We start from the raw sequence: 17,687 nt of genomic DNA, 5'->3' as shown, positions 1-17,687 counted from the left end.
ATTTACGGGCCCAGGATGAAAAAGAAAAGATGATCTTATCAGCTGGTGTTCTGGAACATGGTGCTAGCAAAACAGAATCTTCTGTTGATGTTTTTCCAAGAAGAGATTTTTAAATAAAAAATCTCTCTCTCTCTCTCTCTCTCTCTCTCTCTCTCTCTCTCTCTCTCTCTCTCTCTCTCTCTCTCTCTCTCTCTCTCTCTCTCTCTCTCCCTCTCCCTCTCCCTCTCCCTCTCCCTCTCCCTCTCCCTCTCCCTCTCCCTCTCCCTCTCTCCTCATTCACACAACAATGATTGACCACCTACTATGTTCAGAGCTCAGTCCTGATGAAAGATACAGAGATGAAAGGAGATATCACTTATGCCCTGTGGCGGTTCCCAGTCTAATTGTCAAGCACTCATTGGCAGTCTGTAGCCAATTATTTGAGGCATGGATTATGTCTAATTGAAACTTTTCCCATTCTAATGGGGGAGATAAGACACACATAGGAAACAGATTTAAGAATACTTACAAAGCAACAAAGTAACAAGTACAAATAAGTACTTCACAAATAGCATCCATATGTGCTCAGGGGACATGGGATAAAAATCAGAGTGGGGTGAGGTGAAGCAGCAAAACCTCCTAGAGGAGATCAGCAATCTCATTCACTCCCATAGCTCCACCTATCAGTTAGACACCCATGACTCCCAGGATGTATATGCCTCTAGCCCTGACCGCTCTCTAGGCCTTCATTTCAAACTGTTCTAAATAACAAACCTACCAGGATGTTCCACTAGCACTTCAAACCGGACATATCTAGAATCAAACTTATTTTACCATCCAACTACTGCTCCTTCTTCTGACTACTCTATTTTATATCACTGGCACCAGTGTTCAACCAATGTCCCATGTCCAAAATTGGTAGGAGATATTCCAAAAATCTTGAAATTTTGTTTGATTTCATCTTTCATATAAATCAGTTGAAAAATCCTTTCACTTCTCCCTCTGCCACCGCTCCTGAATCTATTCCGATCTCCCCATTCCTACGGCTGCCACCCAAGTACCTTGCTTTCACTCACTTAAGGATTTCTAGCAGACTGCTCAATGTTGTTCATGTCTAAGCCCAGCTAGCCGTCAATGCCTCCAAAGGGTAAGAAATTCACCAACCCATCAGTCAACAGATACTTACTATGCACTTACTACATATTGAGCCCTAAATAAAATAAAGCAAAAACAATAAACAGAAGAGGAAAGAAAAAAATTAATCATAAGGCCAGCCTTGCAGAAAAAATGGCGGAGGTTGAAAAAACCTAGTAAATCAAAAAGGTTACTGCCTAAGAAATAAATATCACAGAATGAAAATGAGATGAAAACTCCAGAAGAGAGGGATAATATTGTGAATGCAATTAGAAATGAGAAGAGAACATCACATCAATCGTGTCAACAAATACCTGTCAGTGGCAGGCCCTGTATGAGTACTAGGGTAAGAGAAAGGCAGAAACAGACCTTCCCTCAAGGAGCTCACAATCTGATGGGAGAAACAATATGTAGACAACTTCATGAAAATAAGTGATATCTAGAATGAATTGGAAATAATCTCAGAGATTTGGAAAGTCCAATAAAGGCTTAAAGGAGGAGATTTAAAAGTTCTGAAAGAAGAATTTAAAGCCCCAAAGGACAGTCTAAAATGGACATTGGAAAATCTCAGTAAAGCATCTCTCAATCTGATAAAAAACACATGCTGCCAAGGAGAGATCAAATCTAGAAAGTTCTCACTTATACCAGATTCACTATAATGCTTTCTGTGGGAGGAAAGAATTGAAAACAAGGTAGATACAAATGAGTTGAGAAAAGGCTAGATGAACTGTGGTGCATTTGTATGCTTGAATATAACTGTACCTTCAGAATCTATCAGTACGAAGATTATGAGAAGAATGAGGAGACTTAAAGAACTGTTGCAGAGTGAAATCATCCAAATCAGGAAAACAAGCCCCCTATCCCCAAAAAAAGAAAAGAAAAAGAAACTGCATGCTGCATAACATTAGCAGCCAACCTTGGCCCCCCAAGAAGAGATGAAAAAATGTAAATCCTTCCTTCAGTTGGAAAGGTAGGGGATTAGGATTGGAACATAGCACATATGCTGTCATACATGTCAGACTGGGTTGATATGTTGGTTATTTTTGCTTAACTGCTTAAAAAAATTTTTTTGTTAGAAAAAATGGTTCATTGTATAGAAGAGGGGGAATGTATATTTATATTATATCATATTTATATGTATATAAATTATAATGACATAAAAGAAATAAGTTATCCATAATTTTTTTAAAAAAGAAAACACAGCTTAAAGATTTTGAATGCAGAAATACAGAGATAAAAAAATAGTACAAGGATAAAACAAAAAATAGAAAGAACATTTCAGGCTTCTACAAACTAAATTATTTAGAAAACAAAGCTAAAAAATTAACAAGTTAAAAGTTAAACTCTAATACTATATTTCAGGGAATCATACAAGAATATTGCCCAGATATACTGAAAGAAAAGGGCAAAGTACAACTCCACAGAATGTATAAAATACCATCAAAGCAGAACCCTAAGTTTAACTCACCAACAAATGCAATAACCAAGTTCCAGAGCGTCAGCCTTGATCACATATCAAGGGGAAAAAACAGTCTAAATGCAGCAGAACTATTTATCAGCATGGTACAGTGGAAAGGAGCATTGGATTTGGAGTTAGATAAACTAAGTGCAAATTCTGCCTCAGACTTTTATTAGCTACATGTCCCTGGGAAAAGTCACTTAGCTCCTCTGAGACTGACTTCCCTCTTCTGTAAAATGCGGGGATTGGACTCTAAAGCTTCTCAGGTCCCTTAGAATTGTGAAGGTATAGTCTCATTTGTTTGAGAAGTGGGGGAAAGAAAACAGCATAATAATTCATGGAAAGAGAAGGATATACAGATTAAAATTTACCAGTTGGTGAAACCAGAGGAGAACTGGGCAAATGATATGCAAATTTATCAAACAAAAGAAATTTAATAAAGATAATTAAGTTCAGGCAGTCTGATAAAGAACAAATGATAAATCAGTGTTTATCTGATCAATGAAAGAGAGAAAATCTTTTAAAAGTTCTTCCTTGCCTGAGGGTCATAGATAGGAAGGGACATCAGATAGATGATGGGGAGAGAAGAAATGGGAAGGAGAAAAAGTGTATTAATATCTCCTCACCACAGATAAAAATGGTGAGGAGATGGTTTAAGTCCTAAATCATACTCTTCTCTTGGCTTCCAAAGGAAATAGTTAAAAGAATAATAATAGTAACATTAATAGCAAAAGCAGAATCTAGAAATCTTGGTTTGGGCTAGGTAGGGAGGAGGTGTGTGCTGTATGGATATGATGGCAAATGAAGGTGGAGCATAGTTTCAAGCAGAACAAGTCCAAAGAGCCTAGTGATGATTTTTTAAAAAAGTAACAAAGTAAGAAGACAAAGGTAAAAGCAAACATGACAGTCTTAACCTCGAATGTCAGCAGGCTAAACTTACCTATAACACAGAATGGGGTTGCTGAATGAAATGGAATTAGAAAATGGAATCGAACAATGTGCTACATAAACGGAAATATACTTAACCATGAAGACACACACAGAGTTAAAATTCTAGTCTGGAATAAAAGATATTATGCTTTAGGTGAATCTCCACCCCAGGGCATAGAATGGATGGATCACTAAATCATTTTTGGAACTTAGAATTTAGAGGTCATCCATATCTATATTCTCATTTTATAAGTGAGGAAACTTGGATAAAATGATACTCAAGATCACAAAGGCCAGAACTAGGATTCAAATCCTGCTCTCAGGACTCCAATTTGAGCATTCTCTTTTCTCTCTTACATCACATATTCAGAGAAAGGGATCTAGGATATTATAAACTGACGTTACAAGTATTGATGTTTTTTAAGAATTCCCTTTTGCTAATACACAGGTTTTCAAATAATCCCAAAGCAGGAATGATCCTTTAATAATTTCCATCTATAAAAAGGGGCTTTCATCCCATTTGCCCTAAATTCCAGTGGGCTTGAGTATATTCAACAGAGACCAACAATATCTTTTCACTACATTTGCATTATTTCTCCCCCACCTCAAGATATATTGGAGTACAATAGAGGTTAAGTATAGCTTGAAAGAACCCACAGAATACTATCAAAGGAGAACCCCAAGTTTAACTCACGTAGAAGTGCAGTCACCAAGCCCCAGAATTTCTGCATTAAAAGTCCTTCACAAATCCAGGAAAAACTGTCTAAATTGAGCAGGACTACTCATCAGTACATGGTACAATGGGTTTGCAACAGCAAAACATTCCTTTTCATCCTTCATACCATCCAAGGAAGCAAAAGTCAAAAACTAGAAGTTGCTTGTATGCCTGGCCTAAACTGTAACATACACAGTCATGACATCACAAACTACCCTCCTCCTTTCTCATGGCGGTGATGTCTAAGTAGACTTTGTTCTCATTTCTCTCTGCTTTTCCCATCATCCTGACCTTGAATGTATTATTTTCTCTTTTTGCTTCTGGCTCCATATCTCCACATCTCCATATCTTAGTTACCCACAAGGCCCCTCAGTCACAATTTTCTTGGCTACTAATTCATTTGACCTTATGACATATTATAGGCTCCTCTAATTTGTTTCTTTTCTACATCAGTAGGTTAGCTACTTGCACAAATGGTAATCACTAAAAAGTCACATGATATCTTCAAGAACCAAAACTTATTGTGGGAGAGGGATAACCTTTAGACTATGACCTGCCAGATTTTATAAATACATTGAATTAGCACATTGTAACTGAGTCCAGTCTTTTTTAAATTGTGAATCAAATTTTGTCCCAATATTTCTATGTCACACAGTATACCTACACCCTCTTAAACATTAGCTTCCTGAATTGGGAGCAACATGGTGAGTAGACTACTGGACACGGATTCAAGAAAAAACTGGCATCAAATCCTCTATAAGCTGTTTGACATAGGCAAGTCACATAACTATTCTGGGCCTCCATTTTTTTATCTACATAATGGGGATAATGATATTTGTGACATCTGCTTCATAGAGTTGTGAGATTCAGAGCAGATAATGTACACAGAAAGTAGAGATTTTAGTCAAACGTAAATTTCTTCAGGATAGGGGCTATTTAATTTCATGTCTTTGTGCCCTCAACACAATGCTTGGCATGTAATGAGAATGGAATACATGTTGCTTGGATGCAATGGAATGCATTTTCCCAATTTGGTTTTGTTTTCCTCCCAGACAAAAATAGGGAGAGTGCTGTATGGCTCCAACCTTGGGTTTGGTATGAACTTTACAAGGTCGAAGCTGAGTCAGCTACCAAACTGGCTTTCTTTCCAAAATGAAGGGATAGGAGGAGCTGCCTGTAAGGAAGAAGATGAGCAAACGTTTTGATGGCACTATCCCAGGATCAAAGCAACACCCATGAAAATGCCCAGAGAGCAATATGAAATACAGCCCTCTTGGACGCTACACAATAAAATGCCTCAATCACAGCCACCTAAGCCTGAGGAAGAAATATTACTTCCTACTAATATCTCCAAACCTACCCTCTCTTTCCTTTGTCTCCTATGCTTCTAGCTGTTCTCCCATTTTTATCATATAGAACACACCCCACACAATGACCTATCAAATCCCCAAAGAGTACAAATGGTACTTAGAAGCAACCCGAGCAGTCATAGAGACATTAATCACAAAATACAAACATACAACTGAGCAAGAGGCATTAGTTGGAAAATGAAAAGAATTGAAATGAATTTAAAAAAAACCAACTTCCTCTTCTCATTTGGGAATCTTCAGCATGGGTCTTTGAAAAATAGCTTACAAACTCTAATAGTCTCCATTCTCTAGAGTATTCTTTCATGTTACAAACTTCATTCTACATAAGGTACTGACCTTGTCCTCAGGTATCAAGCGAATACGCAATTGCCTACATCCTTTATATAGAGTTATCTGGTCATATTGCTTTTCTACTCAAATGTTTTCCATGGCTCCCTATCATCTATTGAATGAAGTTCAGATTTCTTAGTCTAACATTCACGGCTCTTTATTATCAGCTGCCAATCTACTATTCTGGACTGACCTCCTACTATGCTCCCGTTGGAACTAGGCTATTTGTCAGCGTACTATACCGCCATGATTTTATTCATGGTTGTTGTCCTTTGTTTTCAAAGAGAACCAGAATGACATCACCATGATAAAGTGAAGTTTCAGTGTGTCCGACTGTGGCTGATCAAACCAACAGGAGCTCAGAATGCTCTACCATAGGTTGGGCACAAATAGTCCATGTGAATATTTGGGGTGGATACTCCAAATTTGTGCATCCTACTTTTACTTTGTGTTGTCTCAATTTTGCTTTGCTCATAGAGCACAACACCCTTTCTGATGTGGGCATTCCATGCTGAGCAGTCCTGTGCCAGTGTCTCCCATGTTGCACAGTCAAATCCACAGTTCTTGAGAGAGACCTTGAGAGTGTCCTTGTATTGCTTCTTCTGACCACCATAGATTGCCTGCTCCATGTGAGTTCTCCATAAAATAGTCTAGATTTGGATTAGAACTATGATTTCATTGTCATAAGGAATTCCTAGGTAAAGAAACTCTCTTTGCCAATGCAGCCTGGCACCTTGTCTGCAAATGATGGCCTTAGAAAGTTGCCTAGAGTAATAAGAGGTAAAGTGATTTGTCTAAGGTCACACAGTCAGTATGTGTCACAGGTGGGCCTTGAACCTATGATTTTTTGGTTTCAAGGCCAGCTCTTTACTCACTATGCCATACTGATGCTCTCATGCTTTTGTACATTCTTTCTCTTATGCCTGAAATGTTCTTTGTTTCCTGTATTTGTGAGTTAAAAAAAAGAATCCTATGCAAACCCAACTCAAATTGAATTTACTCTGAAACTTTCCTTCTGATTACAACCCACAATGGTAAATGGTCTCTTCTTAGATCTGGCATGTCATCCTTGTCCTCTCTTTGGCAATTATATTCCATTTTGCAGACTACGTCACATTGGGCTTTAATTTTTATGTAGCACTTTCATCATAACAACCCCATGAGGTAGAGAGATCAAGCAGTATCATCACCATTTTATAGATGAGAAAAGTGAGGGCCAGAGAAGGTAAGTGACTTTCCCAAAGTCACACAATTAGTAAGTGCCAGAGCCCTGCTTCCTTTGTTCCCCTCCAATTTTGGCTACAAAGAGTTAAGACTCAGTAAATACTTTGAAGTTCTAGGAGGGAAGAAAGCTCTGCAAAAATTTGAAAAAGAATTTGCAGTGGGTAATCTGCTGTGTAATCATGACCCATGCCCAGTAGCATCTCTGCTCTGGAGCTTTGGTCTTGGGAGAGTGAAATAAAGTGAAGAAGGCATAGGGAGAATATAAGACGGGGAAAGAAAAAGGGAAGGAGGAGGAAAGGAAAAAATAGGGCAGAGGGGAATGAAGGACACAGAATATGCATATGTAGGCACATTCTTGAGTTCTCTCTCGATCCCTTCTGAGTCAGTTTCTTATTCCCTGGCTATTTCTCCAGTACTCTGAACTACTAGAAATTACTCCAAGAGGTTCTCAGTTTATTTAGATCTGAAAGAAAAGTTGTTATTATGGCTAGGGAAGGATCATTTTTTATAACCAACTGGTATCAGATGTAAAATAAAATGGCCCTATTTTGCATTACATTTCCCAAAGTATGAGACACAGTGACCACTAGCTTTCACTCCAGTTGCCTCATCAGGCCCCAGTACTCATGTCTTTTGTCTCTGTCTTTACTTATGTACATTCTTGTAATCCTCTTCTTTCATCCCAACTTAAAGCCCCTGAAAAGTAGAGTCCATATTACCCTTTGCTGATATTTGCTGTTACTTGAAAGACATGACTTTGTAAGACATTACCTTTTCCTCTAGAAGCTGCTTTTCCCTGTTCTGGTTACTAACTAGGACCATCTATTAGCTCAAGGATTCCTAACATTTATTTGAATTATGGATCCTTTTGACAATCTAGGGAAGCCTACGGACTCCTTCACAGAAGAATGTTTTCAAAAGCGTAAAATAATATACATTGCATAACAAAGGACTCCAATCTTTAAAAACAATTCACAGACCTCCAGTTAAAAACCCCTGAGTTAAACTATAAATGACTTAAGGATAGAGCCATATCTTGTCTAGTTTTGTCATTATTATCTCACCCAGGGCCCTATGCAGTGCATTGCACATAGTAATAAATAAGCCATATTTTAAAAATGCTTTCATACTCTCAGAAGGCATCGTGCTAATGCTGGGGTAGAAAGAAAAAGGGAAAAAAAGGCAAAAGATACTCCCTACTCTCAAGAAGCTCCCAGTCTAATGGGGAGACATGCAAACAACCATGCACAGACAAGATAAAGACAGGATAAACTGGGGATAATGAGCAGAGGGAAGGCATTGGCATTAAGGGGATTCAGGAAAGCCTTTCTGTAGAGGTGGGACTTTAGCTGAGACTTGACAGATGCCAGGGAGACTAGAAGGAAGAGGCAAGGAGGGAGAGAGTTCCGGGCACTGGGTTTATAAAGTGTTTTAAGGTTTATAAAACACTTAACAATTTCGTAAAGTAGGTAAATGTTTGTCGAATGACATCCAAAGCAATATTTAAAGGACAATAAATACCTCAGTGAAGAATGAGACGTAGGTTTTCAGTAATGGCCAAAATCTGAATTTGCTTCAGTCACTGTACTTATCTGTTGCAAGGAATGGTTTCTATTCTGGGGAGGAGGGGTGGGAAAGCTGGTGGATAGTCATAGCAATTAAAAAGAGAGCACCAAGAATCAAGAAAAACATTTAAAAATACACAGAAGGTAGAAAACAAAAGGAAGTTCCAAAGGAAATAGACAAGCAGGGCAATTTTGTTATCGTATTAAATTTCACATGTTCTTAAAAAAACTGTGCAAAACCGAAGCTCATGGTTTCATAGAGAGCTCATTTTCTGTTCTTTGTTGAACTATATGTTAAGAATACAAAAAGAATAAAAATCTGGATGCCCTTCTCACTAACCCCTAACAATTATCTAACTCAATCCTTTCTTTCTCTCGGATTTTTAAAATTATATATTTTTTCAATTAACAAATATATATTTTCTCCCCTTTCCACCTCCTCTTCCCACCCCAATTTGGGAAAAAAGAAAAACAAAGCCCTTGTAACAAATATGACGTCAAACAAAACAAATGAGCACATTGATCACATCCAGTGTGTCTCATGTTGCCTACTGAGTCCATCAGCTATCTTATCGGGCAGGAGATATTTCTCTAGGATTTTAAGGAGAAAGCTTTTCTTCCTTTTTCTCACTCATGATAGGTCAGGTCTTGGAATTCAGCATCCCTGAGATCCTTCATTTGTGTCTGGTTATTTATGATAAGAACTTCTTTCTCTATCTGCTGCTGCTTTCCCCAGAGGGTGATTGCTCCCTTCAATTCCATCTAATTCAATTCCATGAACACTTATTAAATGCCTACTAAGTGCAAGGCACTATACTAGGTATCTGGGATACAAATATGAAAAATATCACAATATCTGCTTTTAAGAACCTTATAATCAGTTTACTGGGAAGTTGGGGTGGGGAGAGATGAAATATACACAGACAAGTGTAACATAAGGTAAAATGTGATATGGACATAGGAGAGATTTTAGAGAAAGTGTCTTAGGATTTTTTGAGAAGTCAGCTAGGAGAATTAGACGATTCATAGAGGAGATGGCACCTGAGCTCATTTTTGATGGAAGATAAGGAATGTCAGACAGGTAGCTAGGTGGTGCCATGAGCAAGAGTGCCCAGGCTTGAAGTCAGGAAGACTTGGGTTCAAACCCAGTCTCAGACACTTACTAGTTACGTGACCTTGGGCAAGTCACTTAACCCTGTTTGCCTCAGTTTCCTCATCTGTAAAATGAGCTGGAGAAGAAAATGGCAAACCTCTCTAGTATCTTTGTCAAGAAAACTCCAAATGAGGTCATGAAGAGTCTGAGACTCTTGGAATGACTGAAAGGATTGAACAACAAAGGAAATTAAGGTGGTAGAACAGCCATGTTTTTGAGAGGTATTGTAGAATCAACAGAAGTAGGCAATTAATTGATTGAATGCAGGGATTGAGAGAGAGGGGGAGTCAAAGACGAATCCAAGGGTTAAAACCTGGCAAATTGGAATGAAATGATATGTCTAAGAAAAAAAGGTGAAGTGGAAGGAATGGTGGGAAGATGCCATCAGTTTGGTCCATGTTAAGTTTAAGAGGATGACTGCACATTCACTTGAGTTGGAACTAAAAGAGAAATTACAATTGAATATGCACTACTTATACCAGCAGAGAGGTCATAAATAAACCCATGAGAAGAGATGAGATCATCAAGGGAGTGTCAAAAGAGAAGAGGCCTTAGGATAGACCTTTGGGGAATATCTCCCTTCTCCCCCAAACTACCATTCTTATCCATAGTCTAGGTGGGGTAAAAATTCCTATTACATGCATACTATATCTGATTTTCTATTACATGAATCAGTATAAAAAGCACTTATTAAGTGCATCCTAAGTGCTAAGTTCTAGACAAAGTTCTAGGGATACAAGCACAAAAACATACATTTCTGGACCACAAGGAACTTAGTATTCTAATAGGGTGAGAGCACACCTGTAGGAGAGTGGTAGCCTGGGGTGGGAGGTACCTTGGTCAAAAAATGCATATGATTGGAAAAGAAGATAGGTCCTCACAGAATGAAAATAAAGGGAAACTGAGAGCTGGCCTCAGTATGACAGTGGTAACAGCAAATACTACAGGATTAAGAGGAAGCACGTTAGGTTGATCTTTTGTGGAGGACTGATGGGAAAGCATGGATGAGAATCCCTATGCAATTGGAAAAAGTATTCATAAAAGTAAAATCTCAGATCCAATATATACATATATACACATACATGTGTGTATATATACACACATATGTAAATATATGTGTGTGTGCTTATGTGTGTACTGCATGTGAAGAGAAAAGATCATTTTAAAACTCTCTGCTTTGATGTTTCATTATGGCATGGATCCTCAACGGCTAAGCCAATGGACCACAAACTCTGGAAATTTTTATATTTAATAACAAATACTAATTTTAGTAATTTAATAACAAAATAATCATTTTATATTAATTTTATTGGCTCTTTGGGTAAGTTTATTGGGGCCTGGGGAACCACTTCCTAGATCTCTAATCATCCTGGGACCCATCTGTAGATTGAATATGGCATAGAGAGGTATAGAGAGGCACTTCTTTCCTGGAACAGGTGGGTGCCTATCACCAGAGGGTCCAGGAACCAGAGATGTATCTCTTTCATCTCTTTGGAAAAGTGAGACCAAGGCAAGATCCCATCTCTGTGGATGGCAAGGTCTTTGGAATATTCTACCTTTATCTACCACTCATTCCTGGGCTGCCCAAGAACTATGCAGTCCCTCTTTCCTCGGGCTGTGCCTGGCCTATAGGCTTTCTGCCTTGACACTGATTACTGTGTTGTTGGTAAAATTACTTAATTTTTCCAATTTCAATAATAATGACGATGATATTTATATTCTGCTTTAAGGTTTGCAAAGCACTTAAAAATATCTTATTTGATCCATACATCGACTCTAGGAAGTAAGTGCTATTAATATCCCCATTTTATAGGTTAGGAAGCTGAAGCAGAGTGTCTGGCATACACACATATTCATATATATATACACATATGTATATATACATGCATATATATATGATACGTTGGATCTGAGATTTTACTGCTATGAATACTTTTTCCAATTGCATAGAGATTCTCATTCCTACGTTCCCATAAGTCCTCCACAAAACATCGACCCAACATGCTTCCTCTTAATCCTTTAGTATTTGCTGTTACCACTGTGATATTCAGGCTAGCTGTCAATTTCCCTTTATTCTCATTCTGTGAGGACTGAGCTTCTTTTCCAGTCATACACATTTTTGACCAAGGTACGTCCACCCCAAGCTACCACTCTCTGATGAAATCAGACTTGCCCAGGGATCTATGGTTGAATTTCAGCTCATATTGTGCTAACTCCAGGCCCAATGTCCCACTGTGCCACCTCGCTGCCTCTGTAAAATGAGGGGTTAGACTAGACAGATAGCCTCTAAGACCCCTTAATCATCATCATTATCATCGTTATTGTCACCATCAACAAGCATTTACTGAGTATTCACTGTGAAACACAATGCTAACCTTTGAGGATAAAAATAAAGGCAAAAATCATCCTTATTCTCAAGAGGCTCATAATTTATTGTGAAATACTTTTAGTATGTGAATCTATCTATATATCTGTGTATATAGATACATACATATGTGTGTATGTGGGAGAAGAGAGTGAGAGTGAGAGAGAGGAGAGAAGGGAGAGGAGAGAGAAAGAAGAGAAGAGAAGAAAAGAGAAGAGAAGAGAGAGAGAGAGAGGAGAGCGAGAGGAGAGAGAGGAGAGAGTGAGCAAGAGAGCAAGCACAGATCCAAGATCTGCAGTTAGAAGGTCCTCAGAGATCATCTGATCTGACCTCTCCATTCTCTAGAACTGTGATCTCATGATACTCTCAAGCAGATTCTATTCTCACTTGCTCCTTGCCCAGGAACTTACCCACCTGGGTTGAGGATCCATGTGGGAAAGAATTGCATACCACATTCCCCTTGCCTAAACAGAGTGTTAGTGTCCTGGAACAAAGTCCCATTTGCCCCACCCTGGTTATGGTTGTGCTCCTGATAAAAAAGAACACTGTTATTAGAGTCAGATGATACTGATACTTATTATCAATGTGACCTTGGATAAGTCATTTAACATATCTGGGTCTTGGTTTCCTCTGTAAAAAAAGAGAGGATTGGACTAGTTGACTTCTCAGGTACCTTTAAGCTCTTTCTAGACCTATGTCTAGTCTTTAGTGTCCTTAGTGCCTATGGAGTGGCTCCTCACGCATAGAGAATGACTTGGTCATAGTTGATAATTCATCCCAGAATTGACAGAGATCACAGTAATAGAGAAAATGGGACACAGGGAGTAAAGAATCACAAAGTTCTCAGACTCTCTACAAATAACTTAATTGGTTGTATCCTTAAAATTCCCCTCCTGGATCAATGCCTTGTCATGGTTGAGGGGCTCAATGAAACTCTGAGCTACACCATGCAGGGTTACTTGGGACAGAAAGGTCATAGTGGAGAATTCTCACAAAAGTTAATCCATTGGAGATGGAAATGGCAACCCACCCCAGTATCTTTGCCAAGAAAACTCCATGAACAGTATTAAAATGCTAAAAGATATAACATCTGAAGATGAGCCCCTCTTATCAGAAGGTGTCCAAGTGGAGGACAGAAGGTCCTGGTGTGCTATGGTCCACAGGATCACAAAGAATTGGACATAACTGAACAATAACAACTCTTACAAATTTTTTTGCTTACATCTAACAATCCTCTATGGAGAACTATGAATATACATAGTAGGAGTCACACAGTACACGTGAAAATGGAGGGGCTGCAATCAGTGCCAGTGAAAAGACTAGTCATGCTTGCAATAGCATAGCACCATCAAAGTTATTATTCCACAAGAGAGAAAGAAGAGAGGGAGCAAGTACCACAGTAACTGGGAAGAGTAGTCTTAGTTTTATAACTTGAGCCTCTGCCTCACAAACATGGCAACATGGATCCAATAAACCATAGTTTCTCTTACCCAGTTTCTTTCTAATCAGTCTTGTATCTCCTAAAATTTCCCTATAGAAAACTTGTTCAGAACTCTCTGTTCCTACAGAAACCTCTCTACCAAACAAGGGAGAAGAGATGAGTCTATTTATTTTCAGGTAATTGATGATTCCTCCCTTTCTATCCTGCTTTACTGGGTACGATAACAACTCACCAACAAGATTAGTGGTCTCCCAACTTCTGCCACCCTGAGGAACCTTGTTCCAAACCACCGTTTGAATACAGTGAGTACAAAACAAAATGTCTCTCCTTTGCTTACTACTAGCAGAGACCCAGGGACTCAGGGACCACCCTCTCCCTGCCACCTTGTCCTTCTCCTAAGTTCCAAAGGGGTCACATTTTCCAGAAAGGAGGGCTTCTTGCCATCATCCGAAAGGCAGTCCTGCCTTCTCCTGTTTCCAGAGGCACTCCTCCAAGCTGCAAATCTCCTTGGAAGCTTTTGAAATTCTCTTCTAATAAACAGCCTGTCTCTTAACTAAATAAAACCTATTTGAAGTGTCAGCAAAATTGCTTCTGTGAAGCAAGAAGAAGCCTTCCCTTCCCCCTTTCTCCTTTTAGAAAAACCTCCATGATCCTTCTTCTCCATTCCAAACTTCGCTTGGTTTTGGATTTCAGCAAAGAAGAATGAGGGGGAAATGCAGACATTGGCTACTAAGAAAAATACTGCTGGAGGCAGTACAGTACAGTAAGGTGGCACTGGAGTCAAAGGACCTGGGTTCAAATCCCACTTCTGATATTTGCTACCTCTGTGACCTTATGTAAGTCCCTTAACTTGCTTGGACCTCAATTTACTCATTTACAAAATGAGGGGGTTGGACTAGATGCATTCTGAAGTGTCTTCTACCTCTGTATCTAGACTCTGGGACATCTATATAGTGTTTTAAAAAAATTATTTTAATTTATGGAATAAAACAAGCATTTCTATAACAGTATAATAAAAAAAGTTAAGTGCACATGAAACTGTAAATCTACTATGTACAACTCTCTATTTCTTTTCAATATACAATAAAGTTACCACGTAAATTTTGTATTTTTCCTTTTCTTTGCCCCTCCTCTCCCTGCCCTAGAGATGGCCACTATTGGACACAAATAGGTAATAAAAGTTTGGAAAGCACATTTATGTATGTTCTCTCATTTGAGCTGGACAATAATCCTGTGAGATAAGATACTTTCTCTTTTTTTCTGGTCTGGATCTGTGATTTCAACAGAGGGGATAACTTTGGTGTACAAAGTCCCTCCACCAATACAAATTGGTCATACTTCTGTAACTTCTACTCTTGGAGAGCTAGTGACTTACCTGAAGTCTTACAGCTAGCATATGTCAGAAGCAGCCCTTGAAGCTAGGACTTTGTGACCCAGAAGCCCTGCTAGGCTGCCCTTCTGACCAGGACAAAAGATCTCTGGTCAGTACAGGTTGACTTGACATTCTGGTTTTTAGAAGTTAAAAAAAAAACAAAAACAAAAGTGACAATCATCCTATTAACTTTTTAGTTACTCCAAATAATAACTGTTGGGGGTTAGAGGGGCAAGGTTTCCCCTGACAATTGAATCCTAGGAGTTATGTTGTAAAACCTTACCTAGCATCTGAAAATTTCAAAAACTGTTTTGAGGTGGGGATGTAAACGGCCCAGATTTCTTTAAAAATTAATATGGGATACTTTGAGTAAAGCACTTTTTTTCTCTCTTAACCTTTTTTGTAGCAGGCAGTCTCTCTAAATCATTTCACTAACATCAAAGCTGCCCTCAGAGTTCCAATTATCCTTCACATAAATGGCCGCTGTCACAGAATATTAGAAGGTTTCACTGAGGAGTCTAACTGAGAGAGTTTGAAGTGAAGTCCCTTGAATTTCGTCCTTCTATTCATTTGTTCTTTATTCTGATTCCTTTAAGCCTTCTACCCCATGAAAATATCCAAGGGTAGATTTGATGGAGAAAAAAGGCAGCTTGGCGTACGTGGGTGGAAGAGACAGAGAGAGTCAGACTCTATCTCAGCTTGGGTTAAAGATGTTTACGGGCATATTGTTTATGGGATGCTAGATGCAACTGTGGATGGAGTGCTGCACTTAGAATCAGGAAGACCTGAGTTCAAATGATACCCCTGGATCCTTATTAGCTATGTGACCCCAGACAAGATTTAACCCTCTGTGTATATCAGTTTCCTCACCTGTAAAATGGCAACATGATAATAGCACCTACCTCCCAAAGGCTGTTGGGAGAATCAAATGAGCTAAGATATGCAAAGTGCTTTGCAAATCTTAAAACATATAAATGCTAGTTATTATATGCAAATATTTTTACCATGTTTTTAAAATTTTGAATTTCAAATTCTCTTCTTCCCTCCTCACCACTCTCATTGAGAAGGCAAGCAATTTGATGTAGGTTATACATGCGTAGTCATGCAAAACACATTTCCATGTTAGTCAACGCTAGCTGTTATCACCATCAGTCTCGTCGTCATCATCGTCATCATCATCAAAGACTCAGCGTGTGCTTAGAATCAGCTGGATTGAGCTACCTCTCCCTTCCTGAAACAGTAAGGGATGGGAGAGGGCTACAGATGGACAGCTGATGGTGGCAAAAACTCTATTAGGCAGCATTGAAACAACAGAGTGGTAGGAAATTTGACATAAGGATGAAATGGAATTTCTCAGCCTATAAAAAAAGTTTCTTCCAGCAGGCTCTATTCCAATGAAACCCTAAATTCTTGAAGACTGCGTCAGGGGAGTAAATGCTCTGGCAATTTCTTATATGCTGAAAAGTCTTTGTGAACTGCCCAAAATATCTGCCTTCCAAGGATCAGGCTAGCTAAGGAGTGGAGAGACATCATCAGTAGACTGGTCATTATGTGATGAATTCTTGGGCCATGGTAACTCATAAAACAAAGAAAAATACAAAATGTGACTTGATCCTGTGTGACTCTTATCTATTTCTATAGTGACATATATAGGAAAAAGGAAAAAGTGAAGAGGGGACTAAGGATCGTAGTTTCTTATCTGTCAATAAATCTTAATCATTATCTAATTCTCACATAGTTGACATAATACTAAAGCAGATATTCTTAACCTGAGGTCCATAGAGCTCTTGGGATCCATGGATAGATTACAAGGCAAGGGTGGGGAAGCTGCAACTTTGAGGCCACATGCGGCCCTCTAGGTCCTCAAGTGCAGCCCATTGACTGAATCCAAACTTCACCCAACAAATCCCCTTAATAAAAGGATTTGTTCTGTAAAACTGTTTCTGAGGGATCAGTGAACTTGGATGGGGAAAAAATTACATACTTATATTCATTAAATCCTGATTTTCTTTGTAATCCTATAAATTAAATTTTATGCATTTACAAACATTATTCTGAGAAGGGGTCCATGACATACAGAAAGTTAAAAACATTTGTACTTGAAAAATCATATCAATACAGATATTCTTTACTATAAGTGATAAGGAAGTGACAAAGAGATGCCTAACAGGAAATGGAGGTGGACCAGTCATATAGTGAGAGAGAAGAATGACAGACAAACTCTCCACGTGAATGTCAAGAATCCAAAAGAAGGCCTCCAACATGTTGGGTAGACCCACTTCATAGGACTTTTAGGTGGCCATTGACAAGAGTTGCATAAGATAAGAAAGCATCGATAGATTACCCTTTACTGTAAAGAACACTAACATATGTTCAAATGTAAAAGGGAGAGAGCTACCTAAGAAAGCAAGTGATCAAGTTTCTGATGGCCCTGTACCGTTTGTACTTTTTCTAAGAGTGGAGAGAATAGCAGTGCCCTGATCCCTTGGAAACTTCCCAGGATCCTAACATTTCTGCTTAATGCCCATCATGCCTGAGCACAAAAAGGGGGAGAGAAACTATTTTCTAATTTAGATCTTTTGCTTTAATGATGTCTTGAATTTATCACTTTTAGAGCCAGCTGAACAGAATAACGTGGACCACTGATTCG

General features: G+C 38.8%; 1 protein-coding gene across 7 annotated transcripts in view; it reads right to left on the bottom strand.

The window, feature by feature from the left end:
• MYLK (myosin light chain kinase) overlaps positions 1–17,687 on the bottom strand; it is a 454,770-nt gene that overhangs the window by 147,355 nt on the left and 289,728 nt on the right. Inside the window, exon 1 of one of the 7 annotated variants that reach the window (XM_072613770.1) lies at positions 4,197–4,248. The exons of the other annotated variants lie outside the window; for them this stretch is intronic. Within the exon in view, the coding sequence (XP_072469871.1) occupies positions 4,197–4,233 (37 nt within the window). The 5' untranslated portion in view covers positions 4,234–4,248. Of the gene's footprint in view, positions 1–4,196; positions 4,249–17,687 lie in introns of those variants that run through there. 7 annotated transcript variants of the gene reach the window in all.

This window comes from Notamacropus eugenii, chromosome 5 (genome assembly GCF_028372415.1).
Source record: "Notamacropus eugenii isolate mMacEug1 chromosome 5, mMacEug1.pri_v2, whole genome shotgun sequence".
In the NCBI taxonomy this organism is placed as follows: Eukaryota; Metazoa; Chordata; class Mammalia; order Diprotodontia; family Macropodidae; genus Notamacropus; species Notamacropus eugenii.
The sequence above is the reverse complement of the archived record's forward strand: the minus strand, read 5'-3'. Positions and strand labels throughout refer to the sequence as shown.